Here is a 24,884-nt window from a genome sequence, read left to right as displayed (position 1 = left end):
TGTATAAAGAATTGACTGTAGTCATGCTGGATATTCTGAGAGTCAGTTTCCTTATCAGCCATTAAAAGCTGTCATACCCTATGATGAACTTTGACCAGAGTTTATCTTTCATCAGTTTCTTAGATTTTTCTCCAGATTTAGATTGTAAAATTCAGCTAATCTACCTTTTATATGCATACTAAGCAAGCGTTGAATTACTGAAAAAGGTGGACTCTCATCCTTCCTACTGCCCCTCCCTTTTCAGTCCTTACCCTGCCTCTTAGGGGCTCTCCTTGTGGGAATAGCTCTTCCTGTGAAGAGATTATTGGAGATAATCTTAGTGGGATGGCATTGATATTAAAAGGGGATTGGGAAAGGCTTCTTGCAGAAGATGAGATTTTAAATTGGGATTTGAATTCAAGAAAGAATTTTACTGAATTGGTGTTTGTAGAAAAGAAGTATTTGAAGAAATGGGAAAGGCAGGAGGAAGCCTTATTAGCAGTATCTGGAACATAGTAGCCTAATGAACTGACAAATTTACCGAGAGAATTATATATTTGAAACTGCAGGTAATAGGGAGTCCATGGAGTGGAGTCTGAAATGTTGAGTACCTTGTCGATAACAGCTAATAAATGTCAAACCTAGGATTTTTAATCTATGTCTTCTGATTCCACATCTGGCCTTCTTTCCAAGTGACAGTCATGACAAAATAGTCATGAAACTTAAATGATTAAAGCCAAAATATGAATATAGGTCTCACCTGACTTTTTCTAACAAAATGGAGTAGGAAGCACTTTCACTTCCCCCGTCACAGTCTTCGAGGTACTATCTTAGATATGTGATGGTTTTAATGTTGGTTCTGACAGCCAGAAGTGTTTGTGATTAGGATTCTTCTGTGTCCTTTAAAGTGTGTTGGTTTCATAGAATTGACTCTTAATTTATAAGAAATCAAACCATTCTCCAATTGATAAATGATCAAAGGATATGAACAGACAAAGAAATTGAAACTATTTATAGACATATGAAAATATGCTCCAAATCATTATTAATCAGAAATGCAAATTAAGACAACTCTGAGATAGCACTACACACCTGTCAGATTGGCTAGAATGACAGGGAAAGATAATGTGGAATGTTGGAGGGGATGTGGGAAAACAAGGACACTGATACATTGTTGGTGGAATTGTGAACACATCCAGCCATTCTGGAGAGCAATTTGGAACTATGCTCAAAAAGTTATCAAACTGTGCATACCCTTTGATCCATCAGTGTTTCTACTGGGCTTATACCCCAAAGAGATACTAAAGAAGGGAAAGGGACCTGTATGTGCCAAAATGTTTATGGCAGCCCTGTTTGTAGTGGCTAGAAGCTGGAAAATGAATGGATGTCCATCAATTGGAGAATGGTTGAGTAAATTGTGGTATATGAACATTATGGAATATTATTATTCTGTAAGGAATGACCAGCAAGATGAATACAGAGAGGACTGGCGAGACTTACATGAACTGATGCTAAGTGAAATGAGCAGGACCAGGAGATCATTATATACCTCAACAATGATACTGTTTGAGGATGTATTCTGATGGAAGTGGATCTCTTCCATTCAGTTTCAATTGATCAGCTACACCCAAAGAAAGAACACTGGGAAATGAATATAAACTGCTTGCATTTTTGTTTTTCTTCCCAGATTATTTATACCTTCTGAATCCAATTCTCCCTGTGCAACAAGAAAACTGTTTGGTTCTGCACACATTTATTGTATCTAGGATATACTGTAACTTATTCAACATGTAAAGAGGACTGCTTGCCATTTGGGGGAGGGGGTGGAGGGAGGGAGGGGAAAAATTGGAACAGAAGTGAGTGCAAGGGATAATGCTGTAAAAATTACCCTGGCATGGATTCTATCAATAAAAACTTATTTAAAAAAAAATAAAGTGTGTTGGTTTCAAGCTGCCCTATGGATTGAACCCAGTGGGGTTGAAGTTCTGGCTACTTATTCTATTTCTGGATGTGTAAACTAAACAAATCATTTGTATGTTCTTTTTTGCTGCCTTAAGGATTAGTGACTTTTAAAAGTGTTTAGCCTGAAATGCTGTGGCTTTGAAATGGATAGATTTAAGGTGAGGACTACTACAAGTTCTGGGTATTATGTCATCATTGCAGTGTAAAGGTGGTGGAAGGTCAGAGCAGGGATTCTATGCATTACCTGATGTCTCAATTCTGTTGATGTGCTCTTGACTCTTGGTTTTGGTCTTAGTGATTAAAGTCTGGATTTGAATATAAGTCTCACCTGACTTCTTTTTAACTGTGAAGTAGGGAGGAACCTATACTTCCCCTATCCCAGTTTTCACAGTACTCAGATTTGTAATGATCTCCATGGTCCCTATCTTTGATAGTAGGATTCAACAATTAATAGCTGACATAACAATCTCAGTTAGAATTTGTAGCTTATGGGGCTGTGGTCAAATTATTTACCTTGTTTATTTATGTGGTAGCTTTATGCCAGCTTGGGACTGAAAAGAAAATGATAATGCTTTCTGTTTTCCTTCCTTTACAAGCTATGTAAATACTAGCTGTTTTATCTTCCTTTTCCTTTGTAAACCCATTTTGTAGGGAATAGAGCTCAGCTCTATTGTTGGTAGATGGAAACTGTATTCTTAGAAGTGATTTCTGGGTCAGTGAAGCAACCGTTCTTTTTGTTGCTACAGACTACATGCTTGTTGTTTATGGGTCAAGCATGTTCTGTAGCCTCTAGAAACCTTCCCACTCCATCTGTATCAGGGAGACTTAAAGGAGATTTCGCAATTCAGAGTGGGGTCTTGGTTGGGTGGGGTGCCTTTGGTTGAGGGCTGAGGAATTGGGGGGGGCATCAGCTGTTGGGTAATAGGTTGGAAATATTGTCATTATCATGTTGGTTTTAGGAAAGCTTGGAAGTAGTGGGTGAAAAGAACTGGACTTTAATAGGGAAGTTGGGAGGACATTTGAGTTTTCCTTTAATCCCTGCTGGATGCTAAGAAATCTCTTTGCCTCTGGTCTCAGGTAGAAATTAGCAGAAGAAAGAGTTAAGACCCCCTCTAAAATTGCCTGCCTTGTGTAGTACAGTACTAGAAATTGGATGAGTTGCAAAAGATTATTAAATATGGTTCTTGCCCTAATGTAGGGTAGAAAGTATATTAATAAAGGTAATTGATTAAATATAGTCTTAAAAGCTGTGCAAAGCTCTGAGATGTCTTCAAGAACTATAATATCTTGAAGGTTAATGAAACTTTGTATCATTTCATTTCAGTCTCATAACCACCCTCTGAGGTAGAGAGTTAGGGTCCTTCCACCTTACAAATGAGGAAATTGGGTCTGTTTCCTATTTCAGAGAAGTTACATGGTCACATGACTACTAAATTTTGATTATGTAGTTCAAACCCAAGTCTTATGCATCCATATTACTTCCTCCACCTTAACATGTAACTTCCCTGGTACCTTTGAACTGTGTACTGTAGGAATTTTTATCCCCATTTTACAGATGGGTAAACTGAAGTCCATAGAGCTAGGATCAGAAGCCAGAGTTTTCTCCAAAGCCAGCTTAAATGCTCTACTTCTTAGCTGGCAGTTACCCAAGAGGTGGGAAACGGGAAGAGATGGTCAGCATTCAGATTATAGTACACTGGCTCCATGGGCTGCTACAAATGAGGGTGGCCACCAAAGATCATAGGAACGTTCTCCCTAGCTGGAAAAGTTTTTTCTCCCCTGTCTATCATCTCTAATTTTCAGCTTCAATTAGTCAAGATCTAAAATTCTCGCAAATATGAAAATACCTTGCATTGATTTGTATTGTTTTCCATACTTGATAGAGACATTAGAAATCATCTGTGATGACACTGAGGCTAAGAGGAAATAACCTGAGCTTCCAGTCATAATAAGTGACAGACTGGGATTTGAACGTTGTTCTTATGACTCTAAATTCAGTAGCCTTTTAAATTACAGTCTCGATGATACAGGAGGTAATTCCAGGAGGTAGAGAATTACGGGTGTTGGGCAGTAACTGTGGCTGACAAGCTCATTGGGCAGGACTGGGAGTGGGAAAATCCCTAGTGATCCTGTGGCTGAAGGTGTGCATTAGGGTGCGGTACTCAAGCTAAAAAGGAAGAATGTGCAGCTGCTGGCTTCCCAAGTCCTAGAAGGAATGAATACGGGAGGGGTGCTGGCTTTGGCTATGATCCTTCATCATTTCTAGATGATGGTAGAATAGTTAGATACTTAAGAAGATAGCTCTGTGTTTCTAACAGCCTATTGCGGAGTCCCAAGAACTACATAGTTTTTATCAAAATCATGTTTTTGGGTAATCAGGCTATGAACTACTACTGTCCCTATTGAAGAACTCATGGGACAATCGTGGGGAAGTTTTAATTCCTCCTGGAGATTGAGTTCTGAAGAAGCTTCCCACATCACAGACTTCCTCTTACCCGTGGCTTGTTTCTCTTTTTTGTTCCAGATCTTCTCCACCATGGCCCGACGCACCCGCAGCAGCCGGGCCTGGCATTTTGTTCTGAGCGGGGCCCGCCGGGAGGCAGATGCCCGAGCTGTGGCTTTGGCCTCTGGCACCACCAACTGGGGCTATGATTCTGATGGACAGGTGGGTCTCTGCTGTCTTCACAGGAAGAGTTATTAGTTATTTTTAGTTCAGGCTTGAGCATTTTCAGAAGTTATCTAAGGAAATGAGCTTCAGGCATAAGAGGAATGGATATGAGAAAAACCACAGGACCAAATTCTCTTATCTATCATTAATTAGTCTACACCAGGAGTTGGTAAAAAGTGTTTTGTTTTAAAATGCAAAAAAAAAAAAAAAACTTAGTTCCAAGAAGTATGAAAAGAGCAGATTGGCTCTAACCCTGTTAATCTGTTAAACAAGCTCAAAATGCTATTTCAGAGAGAAAATGCCATTGTGGGGGAAATGAGGGATGAGAAAGAGCTTTGGGGCTATAATCAGTGGTCTTGCCTTTTTGGTTTGATTTTTTTTTTTTTTTTTTTTAACCTATAACCCTTGCTAAGTATTGTTAGATTTCTGTAATAGCATGCTTTCTCTTTGGGTAGGACTCATAGTTGGTGGTACTATATTGGGTATGTCTGCAGTGCTTGTTGCTTCATGTTTCTATTCATAGTAGTTTAGGGGCCACCTCTGTAGGTCTAAAAAGATATACCTAGGACACTTCTGAGGGCAGAGAGAAGCAAATCTTATGAGGTTTTCCTAGAGGGGCCAAAAGAAGAGCGGAATAAGGGAGAGTAGGCAGTACTTTGTAGGCAGTAGGAGAGATTAAGGGCATATATTTCCTTACCAGGAATATAGCTGAGCTGTTAGGTTTTTATTCAAATAGCAAAGAACTGTTTTACTTTCTGCTATGTAGCTGAATGTGAGTCTATAGTGCTGCAGCGTGGTGGCAAATTAGACACCTACATTTTGAATGTTATGTTTAGGTCAGTAGACCATTGTCCTTGCTCTCATGTCACTGATGAGAACATGGTCAGAGTTCTGTACCCAGTTTTAGAGTTGACTCTTATAGAAGGGAGTGGGAAATGGAAAACCCCATTTGTGATATATAAAACATAGCTGAAGCAAAGAATAGAGAGAGTTGCTTTCTTCATCTGAGATGATATGAACACAACAGATGGAACTGAAATGATGGGATGGGGAGGCTTGCTTGATAGTCACTAAGGTTTGTGGGGAAGGAACTCTTAAGATTATGACAGATACTGAAAGTGCTGCAACTTTGAGGTGTGTACCCTAAAGGAGCTGGTTACAATAGGAAATGTTATTTTGTGTTGCTGAGGTAGCGGGTAAGACCATCCCATAACTTTTTTTTTTCTTTCTGAATCATAGCAACAGTGAATCCAAGCAGGTTTTCTTCCTCAAGTTTGGTTTCTTTCCAATTCTTTAAAAAAATTTCATGCTGATATCTTTTTATTGTTACTTTCTGGGGATAGTAGGGGGAAATAAAACCCACACACCAGCATGAACCTTCCCTTGTGACAATAGCAATCATGCAAAAACATCTTATATGCTGAATATATCAGATAATGTAAACAAAAAGGTACAATTCATTGAGCATTTTCAGAAGGTATCTAAGGAAATGAGCTTCAGGCATAGGAGTAATGGGTGCCTTCTATTCTTGGAGTTTTCAATAATTTTCCACTTGCCTTGTTTTTATCTTTTTTTAACCTTTTTGTAATTATTGTTGATTGATCTTTTATTTATTTTGACCATTCTATGGCCTGGCCTACATTGCTGTATGTCTTCCATCTTAGATTAGCTAGTGACCTTGAGAATTCATTCCTGTATGTTTCATCATAGGAAATGAGACTCATTATCTAGTGTTGCATCAGGGGAGTGCGGGTTATATTTGTTGACAGTGTTTGGCTTAGAAATTTATAATATTTGTTGCAGTTGTTAGCACATACATTTACCATGCTGTTTTTACCTGTCATCTAATGGTTTACATTCCTTTTGCACCTTGCCTTCAGTACCTTATGCAAAACATAGGGTCCCTCCCTTCTATCTTGGAGAATCTCCAAGAACCTAGTCTGAATATGCTCGTCTAGGACCTAGCCCTTCTCTTTAGGATTCAGCCCTTGTGGGGGATCTTGATAAATTGCAGATTAGCACATTATTTTACTAGATGTTAGAATTGGACTGGGTGACTCTGAAAATGCCTCTCTCCAGTATTTTAGAAACCTAAATACATTTAAACAGTTGGCACAGGCCTAAAAGACCTCTTTTAAAGATCTTTAATTTCTCTCCAGTAAGGAAGTTTAAATACCTAGTTTCTATTCCAGTGAGTCATCCCCTTTAAAAAACAAATAAATAAACCCACAATTCAGGAAATCTAATCACATTAAGTTGTCTTAACAGTGCCTGTATACACACAGTGTTCCCTACATATGTATAGACCCCATCGCTGCAAAAAAGAGATTGAGGGCCTTGTTCTAAATAGTCAAGAACAGAAATCCTTGCAAAGGCAGTGGACCTCTAGGTTCTAGGGAAAGAGTAGGTCTGTATATCTTTGAGGCTGATTTTAGTCACACTAGTATCTGGATGTTGGGATGTGGTGGTGTAAAGAAAGGATTCCAAAATGAATTCAGTTGGATAAAAAATAAGATGTCTGAAGCATCTTTCAACTATTATATTATTTGATCTCTTGGGAGCTTATTTCTGTTTTACATTGACAGAAACCAAGGCAGGTTAAATTACTTTCCTAGGATCCCACAGCTTGTAAGTAAATGTCTTTAAATTTAGCTCTTGAAAATAGATCCAGGGCTCTTTCTGCTATACCACCTAGGGCCTTCTCTCAAAGATTAACTCTGTTTTATCTTCTGGCTTGTGTATTCCCTAATTATTTGCCTATTTTCTCCTATTCCATCTCCTATTCCCATCTTTGAATCCCCAGTTCCTGGCAAAGAGTAGGCACTTTATAAAGGCCTGTTGATTTACAACTTAAAATTGCCCTTTGTTATTATGCCTTCAGGTCTAGTCAATTCCTTCTTTCATATACTAGCCCTTTAAAATAGAGCCATCATTTCTCTACTAAGTCTGTTCTCCTAGGTAGGTATCCCTAGATCTCTAACCAGGCCCCTTTAGATATTGTCACTATTGCATGTTGTCAAGTACAATTTGAGGGGTTGATTATATTTGATGAATTCAATTTTTGTCTCACATTTTTTGTCAGAAGGAATGACAAGTGTAGAAGTTCTTAGTGGGTGTGTCAGGGCTTATTTGGGTTAGTGTGACAGAAAAAAACAGGCATTCATAAGATTTTGAAAAACTACCAAATCACAATTGTGGTGCTCATTCTTTTATAATAATAGAGACGAACACAGACATCAGCTTCAACTGGCCTATATTAGGATAGAGAAGAATTGTGGCTCCTCATTTACTAGCCATGTGAACGACTTAAGCACAACTTTTAACATTCAGTCTTTAAGAGCCTCACTTTCTCCATCCTTTAAGGTGGAGACAATCTCTTTTTTGTCCTCATATAACATAAATATGAGCTGTAAATATCAGGAAGAAAACCATAGGAAGACATTTGAATAAAATATCTGAGCATATTTTTCTGATGGCACTTTTGGGAAAAGGGACTAATTTTGCATTAAATTTACCTCTTGATAAGCAGCTTCTTTCCTTATTTGTAACAAAACGGGGTGAGATAAATTTGTTGGCCAGAGTCACATGTTGTCTGGATTATTTCCACTTTCGTGGATTTTGAGAGCTCCATCAGGGTGGCCTTTCAGAGTCTACAGCCACCTCCTTTCTATGCAGGTGGTCAAGTGCCAAGATTAGATAATAAATCTCTGTAAGGCATCTGGATGATAGAGCCATTAGAACTCCAAGGGCTAAGTTTAGAATAGAGCTTTCTAAAGGAGAAAAATAAATGTTGATCGGTTAGGTGAGTGCTGGAGATAAGGAAATTCTGGCTGAGGGAAGTTCTTACTCTTCTGTGGCCTTTCACAGACTAGTAATCCCAAATCTCTAAATCTTCACTGTACTACAGTGATGCAGACTATACTACCATCTATACTGTGGCTTTATGAATAGCTATGATTAAACATATATATCACTTTGTTCCCTTAATCCTGAAGCTGAGTCTTTCCACACTTTGATAGGTTGGGTTTGCAAAGGATAATTCTCTATAAAACCTTTAGCTTTGTAGGATGTGACAGCTAGTTAAATCTGATGGGATAGGTTTCAGTGACTTAGAATCAGATAAAGACTTGTGAGGCTCTCACAAGAACTCTGACTACCAGACTGCTGTGATTAGTCCTGATAATAATTTCCAGACTTGGTCGCTTGCTTTTGACTATTAACTTTTACTCCACCATTAGGTTCAACATGGCTCTATGTGGTTAGTGTGTATTCCTGATGTTCATCATTTGTGGCTAGTGGTTCAGCTGTAGGTTTCCTATCTCCTTAGCACACCCTCTATGTTCTATAAGACCTAGATTTCCCCTTGTAACTCTCCTCCCTCAAATTAACATCCTGATCCTTAAATATAGGGACTTACATTGGACTACCAGCAAGAAGTTGATGCTGTGGCTGGAACGGTATGGCTTTGCTCACTTATAAGAACTATTCACTTGCATTGGCCTTGACGTTGAAGGATAAGCAGGTAGTAACTCAGTTTTGATGAGTCATGGGATTGACTCCTAGGATTTCTAGCCATGGAATTTTTGATCATCAGACACTCTTGATTCTGCAACCATTGATAATAATACACTTGTGACGAGAGGAATCCTCAGCATTTTCCAGAAGTGGACAGGTAGCTCATGCTATCGGTAATGATTACTTAATAAATGCTGCCTGAAATTCCTTATGGCATCTTTGCAATAAGTACTATGTTTCTGAATGTTCAGAAGCTATCCATGGATTGTGAAAGCCCTAGTGTAAACCTCTGATTTCTTGAGGATCCTCAGTCCCAGGGAAGTTCTTTATTAAAAACGTGTTGCTTACTTTGCACTCGTCCCAGTCAAATTTCCATAAAGTAAAAGCTGGAAGTTGCTTGGTTTGGAGGGTAATTCAGCAACTTAAAGCCTGTGTGAAAATGTAATGTCATAGAGCTTGTTTAGTAATATTTATGATGATATAATAACTCACCTTTTCAAATAAACTCTTAGGAGGTGGACGTTAAAGATAGGGCAAACCGACAGGGAATCTCTGTACATTGAAAAGCATAGGCACTCAGGAGAGTGAAGCAGGTAACTTGTTTTTTTCCAAGTGGTGTATGTTACCTATGTGGGACAGTCTTAGGCCAGGTATTCCAAGATTCTTCTCCAGGAGAGAGGAAGTATGATGTTCTCTGCTCTCCTAACTTAGCACAGAAGATGGTGCTGGGAGCATGTTCCCCAAGCTATCTACTCTACCACAGAGACCTCTTAACCAGTTAGAAGGGTAGGAAGGAACCCTGGTCATGGCTTTGTTGTCTTTTCTGCGCCTTTTCCTATGCCTTAGCCCGTGGGCCACCACTATGCCTAAGTTTTGGACAGGCTGATACCCTGACCTGCCCTTGGCTTTCTGTTTGACAGCACAGTGACTCAGACTCAGAGGCAGAGTTCCCTTCCCTGCCACCCTCCATCCCGAGTGCTGTGCCTGTGACTGGGGAATCCTACTGCGACTGTGAGAGCCAAAGTGAAACTCCGTACTGTGCCAGCCTCCATACCAGCCATCGAACCAGGGACTGCCAGTGTGGCGAGGAAGATGACTGTAAGGGGCCTCCGGATTTCCTACGGGGACCCACAATAGCCAATAGCCAAAGCTAATTAGCTGTTAGCAATGATTTTCTTGGGGCTCTTGGCTGTTTCTAAGGGCGTCAGAGCCAGCCTGCCTGGACTCAGGTGGTAGTTGGCTTAATATTGCCTGCATTTGGTTCCCAGGCCAATGGAATTTGGGAACTGGCTGATCCTGTAGTAGTCTTTCACTTGTTTTTTTCCCCTCGTTGGACAGCTGTAAGAAAATGCGGGGGCAGTTTGCTTTATGAAAGGAAATTATAACAACTGCCTCTTAATGGAGAGCAGAGTAAGTATACCCTTGGGGTTCAGTACCCAAAAGAGAACATGGAACTGAGGTTAAGAATTTTTGTGGCCATAGTTTGTCCTTTATTTTTTTTCCCGGATTGAGAATAAGTCTAGAAAATGAAGAGTAGTTGTGAGGATACATCAGTAGCAAAGCAGGATGTATCTCTTTACCTGACCAGGATCTGCTGTATGTAGCTAGTTGAGGTCAAAGAAACTTGGGGGAGGGGGGGAGGGGGCGGTGAATGTCTCTGGATTGGACCTCCCAAGTGGTTCTCTCATTCAGCAATGAACGTGATCCTGTTTTGCTGTTTTACTGGGCCTTTTTCTTACCCTGTTAGCATCAGTCACATCAGCAGATGGTGTCAATAAAGAAAGATGTTAGATTTGGCCTTGGGTATGTTGTAGGGTCAGTTCCTCTTGCTTGTCCCCAAGATAGACTCTTTTTCCTCCAATACAGATTTTGATTGGGTATGGGATGATCTGAACAAATCGACGGCCACTCTGCTAAGTTGTGACAACCGCAAAGTCAATTTCCACATGGAATATAGCTGTGGCACAGCAGCCATACGAGGGAACAAGGAACTATGTGAAGGCCAGCATTTTTGGGAAATTAAGATGACTTCCCCAGTCTACGGCACCGATATGGTATATTAGGGGAATGTGGGGGATACTGCTGTAGAACACGGGTGCTGACTACAGGACACCTCTCCCATGGCTTAGTGTTCTCCTTCCCTTCTCCCCACTGTTTCTGGTAGATGGTTGGTATTGGGACATCAGATGTAAATCTGGATAAGTACCGCCATACATTCTGCAGCTTGCTGGGCAAGGATGAAGACAGCTGGGGCCTCTCCTACACAGGTGAGCATATGAGGACTGATGAGAACAAAAGAAAAAGGTGCTTGTTGCTAAGACTCGGGGAGGTGAAAATCTTATTAGAAGATGGGTTGGGAGGGTTTATGCCTACAGGTGACTGAAAGCTCTGGGTGGGCAGATTGGGATAGGGTGTGGGGAGAAAGGATCAAAAATTGTAGGAAAGATCATGCTGTATCTCTGTAGCATTCAAAAGGTAGGACTAGGAAAGGGGAATTAGACTAGAAATGGAGCCCTGGAATTAGAAATGAGATCCACCAAATCTAGTTTTCCCTTTGGGACTGCCGTTTCAGGACTTCTCCATCACAAGGGTGACAAGATGAGCTTCTCCTCACGGTTTGGCCAGGGTTCCATCATCGGGGTTCACCTAGACACTTGGCATGGGACACTGACCTTCTTCAAAAACAGGAAATGCATAGGTAAGGGTGGGAGCTGAAGCTTCAAGTTACAACATGGAATGTCTTTTACATGTGGATGACTTCAAGGCATCTAGGGAGAACATGCTGTTGCCTCTGGAGCCCTTAGAAAGAGCATGACTAAATCAGAGGAGTCCAGAATCCGTGGATCTGTGCTTGCTTTGGGTAGTTCTTCCCTAGGGAAAGAAAGGGGAGGCCCTTTGTAAGTGACTCTCCCAGTCTTTGGTCTCCATCCTCTCAGACGCTCGGATCCTGGTCTGTCTTGTCCCGGGCAGCGTAGATTAGGTCTAGGTACCCTGGGCTGTGCCCCCCAAATAGAGGAGAGAGGCCAGTGATTTCCCTTTCACTCACCTCATGTCTCCTGCCAGGAGTTGCCGCCACCAAACTGCAGAACAAGAAATTCTACCCCATGGTTTGCTCCACTGCCGCCAAGAGCAGCATGAAGGTGATTCGTTCTTGTGCCAGCCTCACTTCCCTGCAGTATCTGTGTTGCTACCGTCTTCGTCAACTGTTGCCTGATTCTGGAGACACACTGGAAGGATTGCCTTTACCTCCTGGCCTCAAGCAGGTGCTGCACAACAAACTGGGCTGGGTCCTGAGCATGAACTGTAGCCCCCTACCGTCACAGTCGCCCAAGACGGCAGCATGCTCGGGGAGCCCAGAGGCCAAGCCATGTCAAAGGAAGAGGTGTCGACGGACTTAACTTATTTTCCAATGAAAACTGCCTTGTTGGGCTTGGGGTGGCTTCTCTTTCTTTTCCCTTTCCTCCACACACTTTTGGGACAAGAGGGAAGGTTGGGAGGGGAGGTTGCCCATCCCCTTCCTTGGGGACAGCTCCACTGGTTTGAATTTGCCAAGATACTCCCCTCATTCAGGAACTAGTTTAAGGACACAGCACCTGCTCCTCACCTGGACTGGAAGACTGTGCCGTGAACCCAAGAGCATCAGCTTGGAAACAGATGATAACAGTAAGGCTCCCTGAGCCCTTATTCTGGACTTAGCCCAAGGGTCACTCCAGGTCCTCTGTAGGGTGGTGGAGATTGCAGTGCTACTGCCTCCATCAGGGGACAGCATATGATCACTCCAATCACTCCTGCCTCAGGGGAGGGGGAGGATAATGCTGCAGCCTAGCCTCAGTTATTCTCAAATGTCCAGCTGAGAGGGGCAAGGAGAAAAGCCTGATTAATAAATATTGTGTTCCCTCCTCACCCCTTGGGGCTTCAGAACTAGGATCTAGAATTTAAAAAAAAAAAACAAAAAAAAAAAACACCTGCTTTTGCATGTTGTCAGCTTCTTTTCTGCTCCTGTATCAGAGACTGTATCAAATCACTGTAATAAAGTCAAAATAGTTTATATTGAATTACAGATGCCATAAAAGTAAATGGGCCCATATTTAGGAGTTGGGTGGATATGTGATATGTGAGGGGTGGTCTGAGTACTGTTGTGATGCACTTGGGGTAGGGAATTAGCCCTTTTTTACTAATCAGAAAACTTAAGTCTTGAAGGAAGTGATTTTTGGTGGCAGAATCAATAGCAGAATTTTGGCCTTGTGCCTCTGGAGAGCTAAGGGGCCTTAAGGTTCATAGAATCTTGCTAAGATGATGTGAGTTGCCAGGCACTCTAATCCCCTGCTTATTAAAATTGTAACTGCATCCTATCTAGGCTGGAATGGTAAAATTCTAAACTTTAGTGAACCTCTTCATTGAAGAAGAAAAAAAAATCTTGGCTCAACAGAATAGCCATCAATTTATATCATCTGGCTCAGTTGTCATACTAGCCCTTTAGCTCTCGCCTTATTCAGCTTTCTGATATTTCCCACTTTGTTCCTTAATTACATCTCTTGCTTTGTTGCCCCATTCCATGTTTCTGGCCACCCATAATTTCTGCTGCAAAAAATCTTACCCTCATTTCCCATGTCTTTGTTATTCTGCCTGGGCAGGAAAGCATCCAGAAAAAGGCAATTGCTGTACTAACAAACACTCCTGAAAAGCTGGGAAATGGAGGGAGAGGATTTTTTTTTTTAACCTTTATGGGTTTTGCCATAAATCAATTCACACAAAAAGTGAAGATTCCACAAAATGGGAAACTCAAAGAGATAAATCTGGGATGACTCTTCAGACCTGAATCAGATCATCTTTCTTTACTGCAGTGTCACTGAGCAGAGACAGGCCTTCCTGCTCTGTTGTGCGAGGTGCATATGCCTAAGGGTGCCCGATGATCGTGTACAAGTTGGTAATTCCCACACCTCCTGTCCTTCCCCCTTATCCAGTAATCTGATAACAGCTTTTGAACCCTCTTGGTCTGGGGTTGGAGGGTATAAGGGGAGGGGATGTAAGATGATCTGACTCACAGGGTTGTGGAAGCTGAACAGGGTGAAAGCTAAAGGGCTAGTATGACAACTGAGCCAGATGATAAAGTGTTTGGCCCTGATTACTTGTAGGTAGGGGATTGCAAAAAGTCTTAGTCCTGTCTGTGTTAGAAGACTTGATCAGCAGCCCATGTTTCTGTGACCACTGTCTTTCCTTGAGTGCCCTGCTCAGCAAGCCTGTGCATCCTTGCTCCTGGTTTCCATTCTACTTAAGTTTACCTTGACTTACTTCCTCTGGCCTGGCTCCTAGTAGAGAGCCTGATAGGCCTCGATTTGAATTGGCATTGTCATTGCTCCTAAAAAGAGGCAGCCCATTTAGTAAGGCAGACCAAGGGATGATGTTGGAGAACTTACATCCCCAAGGGGGAAGCACAGAACACCGAATCTTGTATTTTTAAGATGATCTGACTCATAGGGTTGTGGATGTCAAGCCAGAAGGGACACACTTTGGAGATCCGTTTGTTATGAATTGTCATTTTATAGATGAGATTGGAATCTTTACTACTCATTGTATAGATGAAAGTATACATGAATAGAAGTTTCCTCGGCTAGACAGTGAGTAATGAAATCAAGGCTGGAACTGAGAACTGAATGCTTAGAATACAAAATTTCTGATTAAATGTGTGCTAGTACAACTGTTATTCTAAAAGATTGGCAGTGATCTCTCCTAAGCCTACCTTGGCCAGGGCTTGAAGCACTTGTACTGACCATGGGCAATGGCCTTTGTAATTGCACACACATGCTGGCTTAGCTCCTGCTGTGAGTGCAGTTGTAATAGCACCAAGGTTTGTGAAGGAGGAGGAGATAAAGGGACAAAAAGTACAGTTTAGAAGGAGGCAGTACCCTACTAATCTAACATGATTTAGAAAGCAACTTAAAGGATCACAGATGATTGCAATTGCAAATAGTAATGTTCAGCATCTCTTGTGCCCTTCCTGCCCCAGCACTAGGGCAGTTCCTCAGAAAAAAGGCCCTCAAAGCTGCTTAGGGCCAGAAATCAACCTCCCTAGTCTTTAGTAGCAGGGTGTTCATCTCTGCCACCTTTGAGCTGGATATTACTCCATCTGACTCCTGCTGAACTCCCTTGGCATCAGATTGGAAGAGCCTGAGCAAAAACTTTTGTCTTTTTGGTTCATTCATTTTTCCTCTCCTCACCCACAGAAAACTGCTATCTTGGTGTAGTTTCCTTTGTGGCCTTGGGTAGTCTGGGATGGCTAACACTGAAGGAGACTTGAGGAAAGTCCCATCTCACTAAGCACACTGTTGAATGATGGCTTTTCTTTGCATCCCTTAAGGCCCCTGGAACAGAGCAAAGCAAGGAACTACCACTGATAATCCAGGTGGTAGTGAGTAACCAGCAGCATTCTCAGGTACAATCCAAGGAACAGTCAGCAGTGAAATGACCCTGCCGCCAAAAGAAAGGAGCTAGTGTGGTAGAACCCTCATGAGAAAGGGCAATGAGGAAACTGGGGTCTTGCTTTGTGTCGAGTCTTATTTTTTCTTCAAACTTTGCCTTCAATAAAGTCAGTAGTGTTTGTTGATGAACTTGAGAACTCTTTTCTTACTCATAAAGTAATGTGGCATGCATAAGGCTTACACCACCCACCTCTCCTTTTCACCCCAAAGCTCCTAGAATATGATGCCAATAATTCCTTTCTCCAACTCTTCAGGATCCTGTCCAGTTTAATGTCTGCTCTCCAGACTTGCCTTGCTGCTAAAATTGTATTGCAGGTCCAGCCCCTCTCCCTTTTTTTCATTCTAGCCTGAGACTTCCTTCTTTGCTCCAGAAAAAAAGAGTAGTTATTCCCCAAAGGAGGATTAGGTGCCAGAATGACAGTAGTAGGAGATAATTCAGTTAAAAAGAGATTGCTGAGCAACAGAGGGTGAATGGGTAAAAACCACCAGTGTATAGCTGGAGAGACTTGGACATTAGATAGTCTAATCCCTTTCTTTTTCAGTCTGATCTGGTTCTGACTTTTCAACTTTAGATGTATGGGCGGGGAAGGAGGGGAGGAAGAACAGGACATGGTTGGGAAACAATTTAGTATTCGGAATAAAGACTGCCAGGAAGTAGCCCTGACTTCCTCCTCTCTGGCATCTGTGCCAGTGAGATGAGGCTTTTGAAAAGCTGATTTCGGAATTATCAAGGACTTCCTGAGCTTTTGCAACCAACTATGCAGTAGCAGAGTCAGTGAAGACAATACTACTGTATGGTCAGACCAAAGCCCACAACCTCAGGTTGTCAATAGGACTGACTCTAGAGCTGTCATTAGGCTATCCGAGCCAGCAACTTCCAGAAGAGCTGAAATTGCCTGGAAGTACTGCTAGAACTAGACCACACTTGGGACAGACGGCATGGTACAAACAGGAGTGTTGCTGAGGGAGGAGACGGGGCATCTCCTGCTTTGGGGTTCTGAGGTATAGGAAAAGCACTGTGCACACATCTCTTCTAGGTGAGACTGCAGCTGGGGCTCTATGACACGCTCACAATCTAGGGATCCCAAAGCCTCCCTGAGGACACTGGAACTAGCATTTTCTAACACAGGGCTGCTTAAATTTTCCACTTACCACCCCTCTTCAACTGAGAACTTATCTCATATTCTTAGGCATATAGGTATACAAATCAAGCATTTACTGATTTAAAAATCATGACCCTCACATTGTTAACAAGTTGTGAACAAGAGTTTTAAGAAGCAGGGTTTGGAAGGGGATTCTGGAGAGAGGACAGATCAGAAAATTCCAAGCTCTCTAGATTTCTCCACCAGACAAAACAAAATTGTAAAAGAAACCAGTGAAAAACAAGAGTTGGGGCAGAATGGTGATCCTCCCAGGATAATTGGAGAAGATCTGAAAATGCCAGGACAGAGGTTTGGCCAGAGTGAAGTGTTTACACCTTCAGGCTAACTCTGCTGAAACAGCAAGGGGAGATCCCTGGGGCTGGCTGAAGAGAAACTTAAATCTCCCAGACAGCATGAGTACTGTGAGTCTGAGTCCCAGAAGATGCCAAATCGTGCTGCTGAGATGATGGAACCAGCACATTCCCAGTGGGGCAGAGAATGCTGGCTGTGACCACTTAGAGGAAGGTGGAATTCTTGGTTTGGGGCTCCAGGCCAGAGGGGAGAACTGAAGGACCCCATCCCTACTCCATTAAAAGGGCTCTTAAAAAAATAACTATAAAAAGTGGTAATACGCAATAGGGAAGACCAAGGTTCATCTTAGGATGTTGACATAAAAAACCACTATTCCAAAGAGTAATGTTAAATATTTATCTGCCCAGAAAGAATTTACAGAAGAACTCAAAAAAGATTTTAAAAATCAAATGAGATTGAGAAAAAAATCTAAGAAAATAACAATTCAAAAAAAGCAAGTTTATGAAAAGAAAACTAGGAAAAGGAGATGCCGTCTAAAAGAAGAAAATGATTCTTTGAAAATTAAAATTGGACAAGAAATTCAGTGAAGTTAAGGAGACCTAGAAGTAATAAAATACACAGAATGAAAAATAGAAAAGAATGAGACATGTGAGACATCTCAAAAGAAATACAAATCAAGAAGAGAAAATAAAGAACTGGAAAAGCTATGACAAAAAAAAAGAATCTTGATATAATAATACATGAAATAAGAGAAAATTATCCTGATGTGCTAGAACAAGAGGGGATCACTGCTAAATTTCAACCACCACCACCCCCAGAAGTTTTATAAGCAAAACCAACAGATAATCCAACAATTGGAACTACAATAAGGATTACACAGATTTTAGCAATGGCTACAATAAAAGAACACAAGTCCTGGAATTTTGGTCAGTAATCAAAAGAGCTAGGGTTGTGCCGAAAATATTTCCAGCAAAATTAAGTATAAATCATATGTAAGAGCCAACATCAAAGATTAATTTCAAGGGGCTCAATGAAGACAAACTTTTTTATGTTTTATATATGGAAAGATAAATCATATCTAAGATTGTCTATTAGCAATTAGGTATTCAAAAAAAAAAAAAAGACTGGACTGGAGATGAGTATGATGTGACTCTAAAAAGCAAAAATGTAGAAAAAGGCAAAGAATAATTATACTATATGAATGAGATATAAGAACAGGAATCAACAAAAAGGAATTAGATGGGGGAGGGGGACTGGTAGTTCTGAAATCCTACTCACATAAGGGATAATTTAAAAAGGTAACAATATATTATATATACCTAGAAAGGTACAACACAGATCTATTTTTAAAAATTAGGGAAGGGAATGAGATGTACAGAAGTTGTATAGAGTACTGGAGTAGAATAAGGTATCCAAACTAATGTAAAAGATAAAAAGGTGGGGAGAGAGGATAAGAGAGATCCTCAGATGGGCAGGAGGTTAAGTAATAAATAGCAAGGCAAGCTAGAGAGTAGAAGTAAAATAGAAGAGTTAACAAGAGTAGGAAATGAGATATACACAAATAGTAACAATGACAAGAGTGGAATTAGGAAAAAAAAGTAGGGATGGTAATCATTAATCTCAGTTAAAAAAAATTTAATCGAAAGAAAAATCTATGAGTCAGCCATATTAATAGTTTTAAATGTATGTGTATAAAACTTATTCATAAATATATCCATGTTTAACTCTAGCCTGCTTGGGGGGATGTAGGGGGTGGGGGAGAGAATAAAAAATACATAGCAGAAAACAAGAAAACTACTTAGAAACAGAAAAGATGGGCAGTTTTGAATATAATGTCTTCTATTATATATGCTTTCTTAAAATGGAAAGTGTTGTTACATATTTTGAATTTTCATAACTATGCACATGACAATGTTTTTGCGTTTTCTTTTTTCTTTTTCTATTTTCTATTTAAATTTTTAATACTTTAAAAACAAAAAAAAATTAAAAAAAAAAAAAGCTGGATTCTAGAATAGCTGGAGTTGGGGAAATCAGGGAGAAAAGAGCACTCTTGAGTTGACCAGAAGCCTCAGCGGCTGCCTGTAGTTCAGTGGGCCAGTCACTCTTTTCTCCTCTACTCCCACTCAATACCACCTCCCTGATGAAAGCTGATGGAAGAAGTGAGCAGGGAAATGGGGAAGGAATCTTATCTATGACCAGTCACCTGGTTTTGATAAAAATTTTGACCATTCTGTAAAAATTTTTACTTTAAAGGTTGTTAATGTCAAAAAAGAGATCCTTCTTGCATGCCATTCTTTCCTATTTGAAGGTAGTCAGTGTAGAATCTGAATGCTTTAGAACCCATGGTACAAGTCTGAATAATACGGATCTAAAATGAAGCTACAGAGATGCAGATGACCTTTGGAATGACAGGGTAGCATAGTGGCAAGGCACTGGATTGTCTTCCCTAAAGGGCTATCAATTCTCCAAGGTGATGTTTTAAACCTCATCTTTTTTTTCTTTTTAAATAATAGTAACATTTCATTTTTCAAAATATATGCAAAGATAGTTTTCAACATTCATACTTGAAAAACCTTGTGTTCCATATTTTTTCTTTTCCTTCCCTCTTCCCCCTCCCCTAGATGGCAAGTAATCCAATATGTTAAGCACGTGCAATTCTTCTAAACATATTTCCACATTTATGCTGCACAAGAAAAATCAAATCAAAAAGGAAAAAATGAAGGAAAAAAAAACAAGCAAACAACAAAGGTGAAAAAACTATGTAGTGATTCACATTTAGTCTCCATAGTCTTCTCTCTTCATCTTCTCCCTTCTCATCTCCAGAGAGCAGATGGCTCTCTCCATCCTAAGTCTATTGGAAATGCCCTGCTGATATCATCTCATTTAAACTTCATATTTCCTCAGGCCTTCCAGACCATCTCTTATCCTTATTTGTAGAGGTCTTGGACTGAGACTTTGAGAAAACGTGTCATTTACCATGAGCTCTTTCCTTTCCCCTACTCTACATTTCAAAGTCCCATGACAAAATGGAGGCATTCTTTCCTCTTTTATTTACACTATAGGTTCTAAAACATTGATTTTATATTGATGAAGAATGGCCTTCATCACCTCTGTTTTCCTGGACAGAGTGCTTCTATACCCTCTTTGTTCTCTCTCCTTATTCAGGATATTTTTGTTTTTCCCCCATCCTTTTTAAAAAACCTCTAGTTAATTTTTCAAGTATCAACCCATCTCCTTGCCTTTTAGAATCAAACTCCTAAAATTACATATATACTCCTTTACTGTCTGCTTTCATCTCCTCTCATTCAGCTCTTCAATATAGCTTTTGACTATATCATTCAAGTAAAATTGTTATTTTTAAACATTTTTTTACTTGACAAATCCAATGTGCTTTATTGGTCCGATCTGCAGTAGTTGGACTTTACTTACTAACATCCTAAATACCCTTCTGCCACCTGGGTTTTGGTGATGCCATTCCCATTCTCCTTTGCTCATCCATTTCCTGACTCCTTCTAGACTGTCTTAAACTTTGTATCCATGAGTTCAGTTTGATTTTTTTTTTTAGCTTTTTATTTTCAAAATATATGCATAGTTTTCAGCATTCACCCTTATAAAATTTTGTGTTCCAAATTTTTTTCTCCTTCCCTTACCCCCCACTCTCCCTTAGATTGCAAGTAATCCAATATATTAAACTTATGTGCAGTTCTTCTATATATATTTCCACAAGTATGCTGCACAAGAAAAATCTGATCAAAAAAGAAAAAAACAAGAACAAAAACAAAAAGGAAGCAAACAACAAGAAAAAAGGTGAAAATACTTTGTTGTGATTCACATTCAATCCACATAGTCCTCTTTTTGGATGCAGATGGCTCTGTCCATTACAACACTATTGAAACTGGCCTGAAGAGCCACATCCATCAGAACTGATCATTGCATAATCTTCTTGTTGCCAGATACAATGATCTGCTGGTTCTACTCAGTTCACTCAGTATCAATTCATGTAAGTCTCTTCAGGCCTCTTGATCAATGCTGATCATTTCTTATAGAACAATAATATTCTATAACATTAATATACCATGACTCATTCAGCCATTCTCCAACTGATAGGCACCCACTCACTTTCCTATTCTTTGTCACTACAACAAGGGCTGCCACAAACATTATTGCACATGTAGATCCCTTTCCCTCTTTTAAGATCTCTTTGGGATATAAGGTCAGTAGAAACACTGCTGGGTCAAAAGGCATGCAGAGTTTGATAGCCCTTTGGGCATAATTCCGTACTGTTCAGAGCAACAACTAGTTCACAACTCCATCAACAATGCATCAGTAGTTGTTTTCCTACATGCCCTCCAATATTCAGCATTATCTTTTCTTGTCATCTTAGCCGATCTGAGAGATGTGTAATAGTACATCAGAGTTGTCTTGATTTGCATTTCCATGAATTCAGTTTTCTCTATGCAGAGGATCCCTCCATCTGTATGCCCTACCTAACTCTGACTGCCTAAAACATTTTTACCCGAATGTGTTATAGGCATTTCCACATTCAGCATGTACACAAAAAACTCATTATGGTTTTCTCCGAGCCCACTCTGCTTCCAAACGTTCCCATTTTGATTGCAGGTGCCACCATCTTTCAGTCCACCTCAGAATCATCCATAACTGTCTTCTCCTCACCCCTACCCATTCAGTCAGATGTCAGATGTCAAGTCTTTGTTCTAGTTCTACATCTCTTGTATTCCTCCTTTCTCTTCACCAATCTAGTTAAGTCCTTTGTCACTTCAGGCTAGTCTATCACATTACATAGGCTCTTACGTGGTTCTCCTTCCTGCAGTAACTTTTATTTGCAATCTAACATTCACAGCTGCCAATATGATATTCCTAAAAGCATAAGTCTAAAACGTTCCAAAAGCTCCAGCGGCTCCCTTCCATTTCTAAGATGGAAAACTCTTTGGCTCCAGCTCACCCTTATAGACTTAATTGCCACATTTCCCTTCCCAGAACTCTTTCCAGTCTGACCAAACCGGCCTCCGTGGCTTTCCTCACGGATGACATTCCACGCGTGGGCCTCTGTTCCACGCTTGGAACCAGTTGCTTCTCCATTTTTGTCTTCTAGAATCAAGCATCACTTCCTTCCACACGGCCCCGCCCCCTACCTTACAGTGCCTTCTTCGTATCCCGAAAATACCTTGTATGTACAAGGGTATTTGGTTTCCCTGATGGGATATAATCTCACACATTATTTTTGTTTTTGCGCAGCCCAGACAAGTTTTCCCATGGGGAGGCTTCGAATACCAGTGACAGGCTCCACGTGCTGCCCAGTGATTAAAAACAACCGGGAAAAGGAAGGATGCCGCGGGTCTTCCGAGCCATCCGGAAGTCCTTCAGATTTGGCCCAAATGCCCCGCCTCCCGTCTGCTACACCCCTTGGATTTCGCCATTTAAGCCCCACCCCGCCCCCGCCCTCTGTATCTACAGATCCGTGGTCCGTCTCTCAGTATCGTCCCCCCGTCCCTCTCCTCCCAAGTTCCGTTAGCCGGTCTCCTCCACTCCAGCTCCCTTTGAATCTTCTCCGCCTTCTTTTAACCTCCTCAGCTCTTCAGATAGTGGCCCCGAGCCATCACAATCATGGCTCTGCTTCCCTTTAAGGCCACCTCGCTTTCCCAAACGTCCTCGAGTTATTTTCCTTCCGGCGTGCGCCATCCGGCCCCGGATGCCGGAGACACCAGGTCTTTCCGGCTCTGGGCCGTGGTGGGCGGTGCTACGGCTCCGGCGGAGAGCTGAGATCTCCGCTCTCCGAGCTTCAGGTTGGTGCAGAGGCGGGAAGTCAGGGCTAGTGAGATGGGGCGCAAGAAAGTACGGCCGAGGCTGATCGCGGAGCTGGCCCGCAAGGTGCGCGCCTACCGGGAACTGAAGGCACGGCCGCGGGACTCGGAGCGCTTCGCCCTGGACTACGAAACTATGACTCGTACGCGCAGCGGCCGCCGCCTCCCCGAGAAAGCCTGGGCCGACGTGCGGCGCGAGAGCCGCCTCCTGCAGCTGCTTAATCGCCTGCCGTGCTTCGGGTTGGGCCGCCTCGTCACGCGCAAGTCCTGGCTGTGGCAGCACGACGAGCCCTGCTACTGGCAGCTCACCCGCGTCCGCGCCGATTACACTGCACCGGTGCGTGACTGCCCCGTTCCTGCCCTCGCCGCCACCCGCCGGCACGACTCCCCTTTTTCTTTACCCGATCGTCCCCCACCCCCCACACCCCCGCTGGAAAAGCCTCCTTGTCGTTGGGGGACGGGACCAAGGGGCTTTCCCTCAAGGTCACCCTGTGAGCCATCAAGGCCATGAAAGCCGGGTGCAGGACGTGGCCTCTGCCTCTCCTGATTTAAGCAGACTCAATATCCCAGGCTTAATCGAGGGCGTCCGAGGGTCGCACTTGATTTTTAATCTCTGCTGTACTTGTCATAGGCTAGTTATTTTCCTCCCAATTTGTCTCATTCTAATTTATATTTGATAGACTTACCTTTTCTATGGTCTAGAGTAGAAGCAGAGAAAAACAGGTTTTGACTTGCTCTAGACAACACTTTTCCTAATAATTAGCTGCTCAGAATAGGAACGGATAGCCTCTGGAGGAAGTGAATGAAATCCATCACAGGAGGTCTTAAAACACAGGCTGGATAACCTTAAAGTTAGACACATATCAGGAATTCCTGGCAATTCAGTGTCAGGTTAGGTGTTCTCTGACGTCCCTTCCATCTGAGATTCTATGATTCCTTTTTTGATAATTATGATCACGTCTCTCCACTCCGCCTTGGCTGAAGGTGGAAAATATTTGGAGAAAAGTCCTTGTATCACTGGATTGACCTCATCCAAGTTTTTGTCATTGCTTTCTAGAATTTGGATCATGGAAAGGCCTGGGGGATCCTGACTTTCCGAGGTAAGGAAAGTGGGGGAGGGAGACTTTTGAGATCGATTGCTCTTTGGTGTTTCTCTTTGTTTATGGGAGGGGAGAGACTGCCATATCTTTAATGGTGGTTAGACTGACTGTGCCAGCAATAGATACCCCTGTGCTTCAACTTTTCCCCAGGTAAGACAGAGAGTGAAGAAAAGGAGATTGACCAGGTCATGTACCACGATTGGAGGCTGGTGCCCAAGCATGAGGAAGAAGCCTTTAAGAACTTCATCCCTAAGTCGGAAGAAACTATCCGATATGTGCCTTACCCTCCTTTGCTTCGGGCAATGATTTTTGCAGAACGACAGAAGCAGGGCAACTTCAGCATTGAGGAGCCCATGATAGATTTGGAGAAAAAAATCTCTTTTCAAAAGCAAAATGCCAACAACCAAGCTGAAGGAACTCCAGTATAAAGGCCTTGAACTGCTTGATTATGAGCAGTATGAAATTACATGTAGAACACCTTTTTTAATGAAGAATTTGTCCTGCAAACCAATTTTATGCTGTTTCTGGTAATGCACTGACTAATCTATGCCCATGAAATTCAGCAATAGAGGTGGTGAAAATATAGCATTTTGTAAAGTCAGTGCCCTTTTTATCATTGTACTATGACTGAGTGCTCAGCTCATTTGGGCCTCTTATTCTTCCTTTAAAAAGGTCAGAGGTGTCTTTGGGAGAGATCATCAAGATGGAGATGTCTCAAGTGCTCAATAGTACATTGTGTTTGTATCTCAAACCTGAATATCTGACTCTCCTAGGAGAAGTCCAGATAGAGGCATGAAGCTGATGGACCTACCCAAGGATCTCCTTTACTATGTTTCATTTTACTTTTCGCTGGGAGTCAGAGCCTGGCTCTGTACAAGTACAAATAAAGGCAAAGTCTTGCTGTC

At 41.7% G+C, this 24,884-nt stretch overlaps 2 protein-coding genes across 3 annotated transcripts in view; both read left to right on the top strand.

Moving 5' to 3' along the window:
• The window catches only part of SPSB3 (splA/ryanodine receptor domain and SOCS box containing 3), a 19,115-nt gene extending 3,383 nt beyond the window's left edge, over positions 1-15,732 (top strand). For both annotated transcript variants that reach the window (XM_051969459.1, XM_051969457.1), the window contains exons 2-7: positions 4,466-4,606; positions 10,045-10,222; positions 10,991-11,178; positions 11,289-11,391; positions 11,697-11,822; positions 12,188-15,732. In XM_051969459.1, coding sequence (XP_051825419.1) covers positions 4,478-4,606; positions 10,045-10,222; positions 10,991-11,178; positions 11,289-11,391; positions 11,697-11,822; positions 12,188-12,522 — 1,059 coding nt within the window. In that variant the 5' untranslated portion in view covers positions 4,466-4,477 and the 3' untranslated portion in view covers positions 12,523-15,732. The remainder of the gene's footprint in view (positions 1-4,465; positions 4,607-10,044; positions 10,223-10,990; positions 11,179-11,288; positions 11,392-11,696; positions 11,823-12,187) is intronic.
• Positions 4,589-24,884, top strand: MRPS34 (mitochondrial ribosomal protein S34). Its single transcript, XM_051969463.1, has 4 exons — positions 4,589-4,606; positions 22,314-23,216; positions 23,937-23,979; positions 24,130-24,884. The coding sequence occupies exons 2-4, from the start codon at positions 22,896-22,898 to the stop codon at positions 24,405-24,407; spliced, it is 642 nt and encodes a 213-aa protein (XP_051825423.1). The 5' UTR covers positions 4,589-4,606; positions 22,314-22,895; the 3' UTR covers positions 24,408-24,884.

Source organism: Antechinus flavipes, chromosome 1 (genome assembly GCF_016432865.1).
Source record: "Antechinus flavipes isolate AdamAnt ecotype Samford, QLD, Australia chromosome 1, AdamAnt_v2, whole genome shotgun sequence".
NCBI lineage: Eukaryota > Metazoa > Chordata > Mammalia > Dasyuromorphia > Dasyuridae > Antechinus > Antechinus flavipes.
This window is presented reverse-complemented; position numbering and strand designations above follow the sequence as displayed.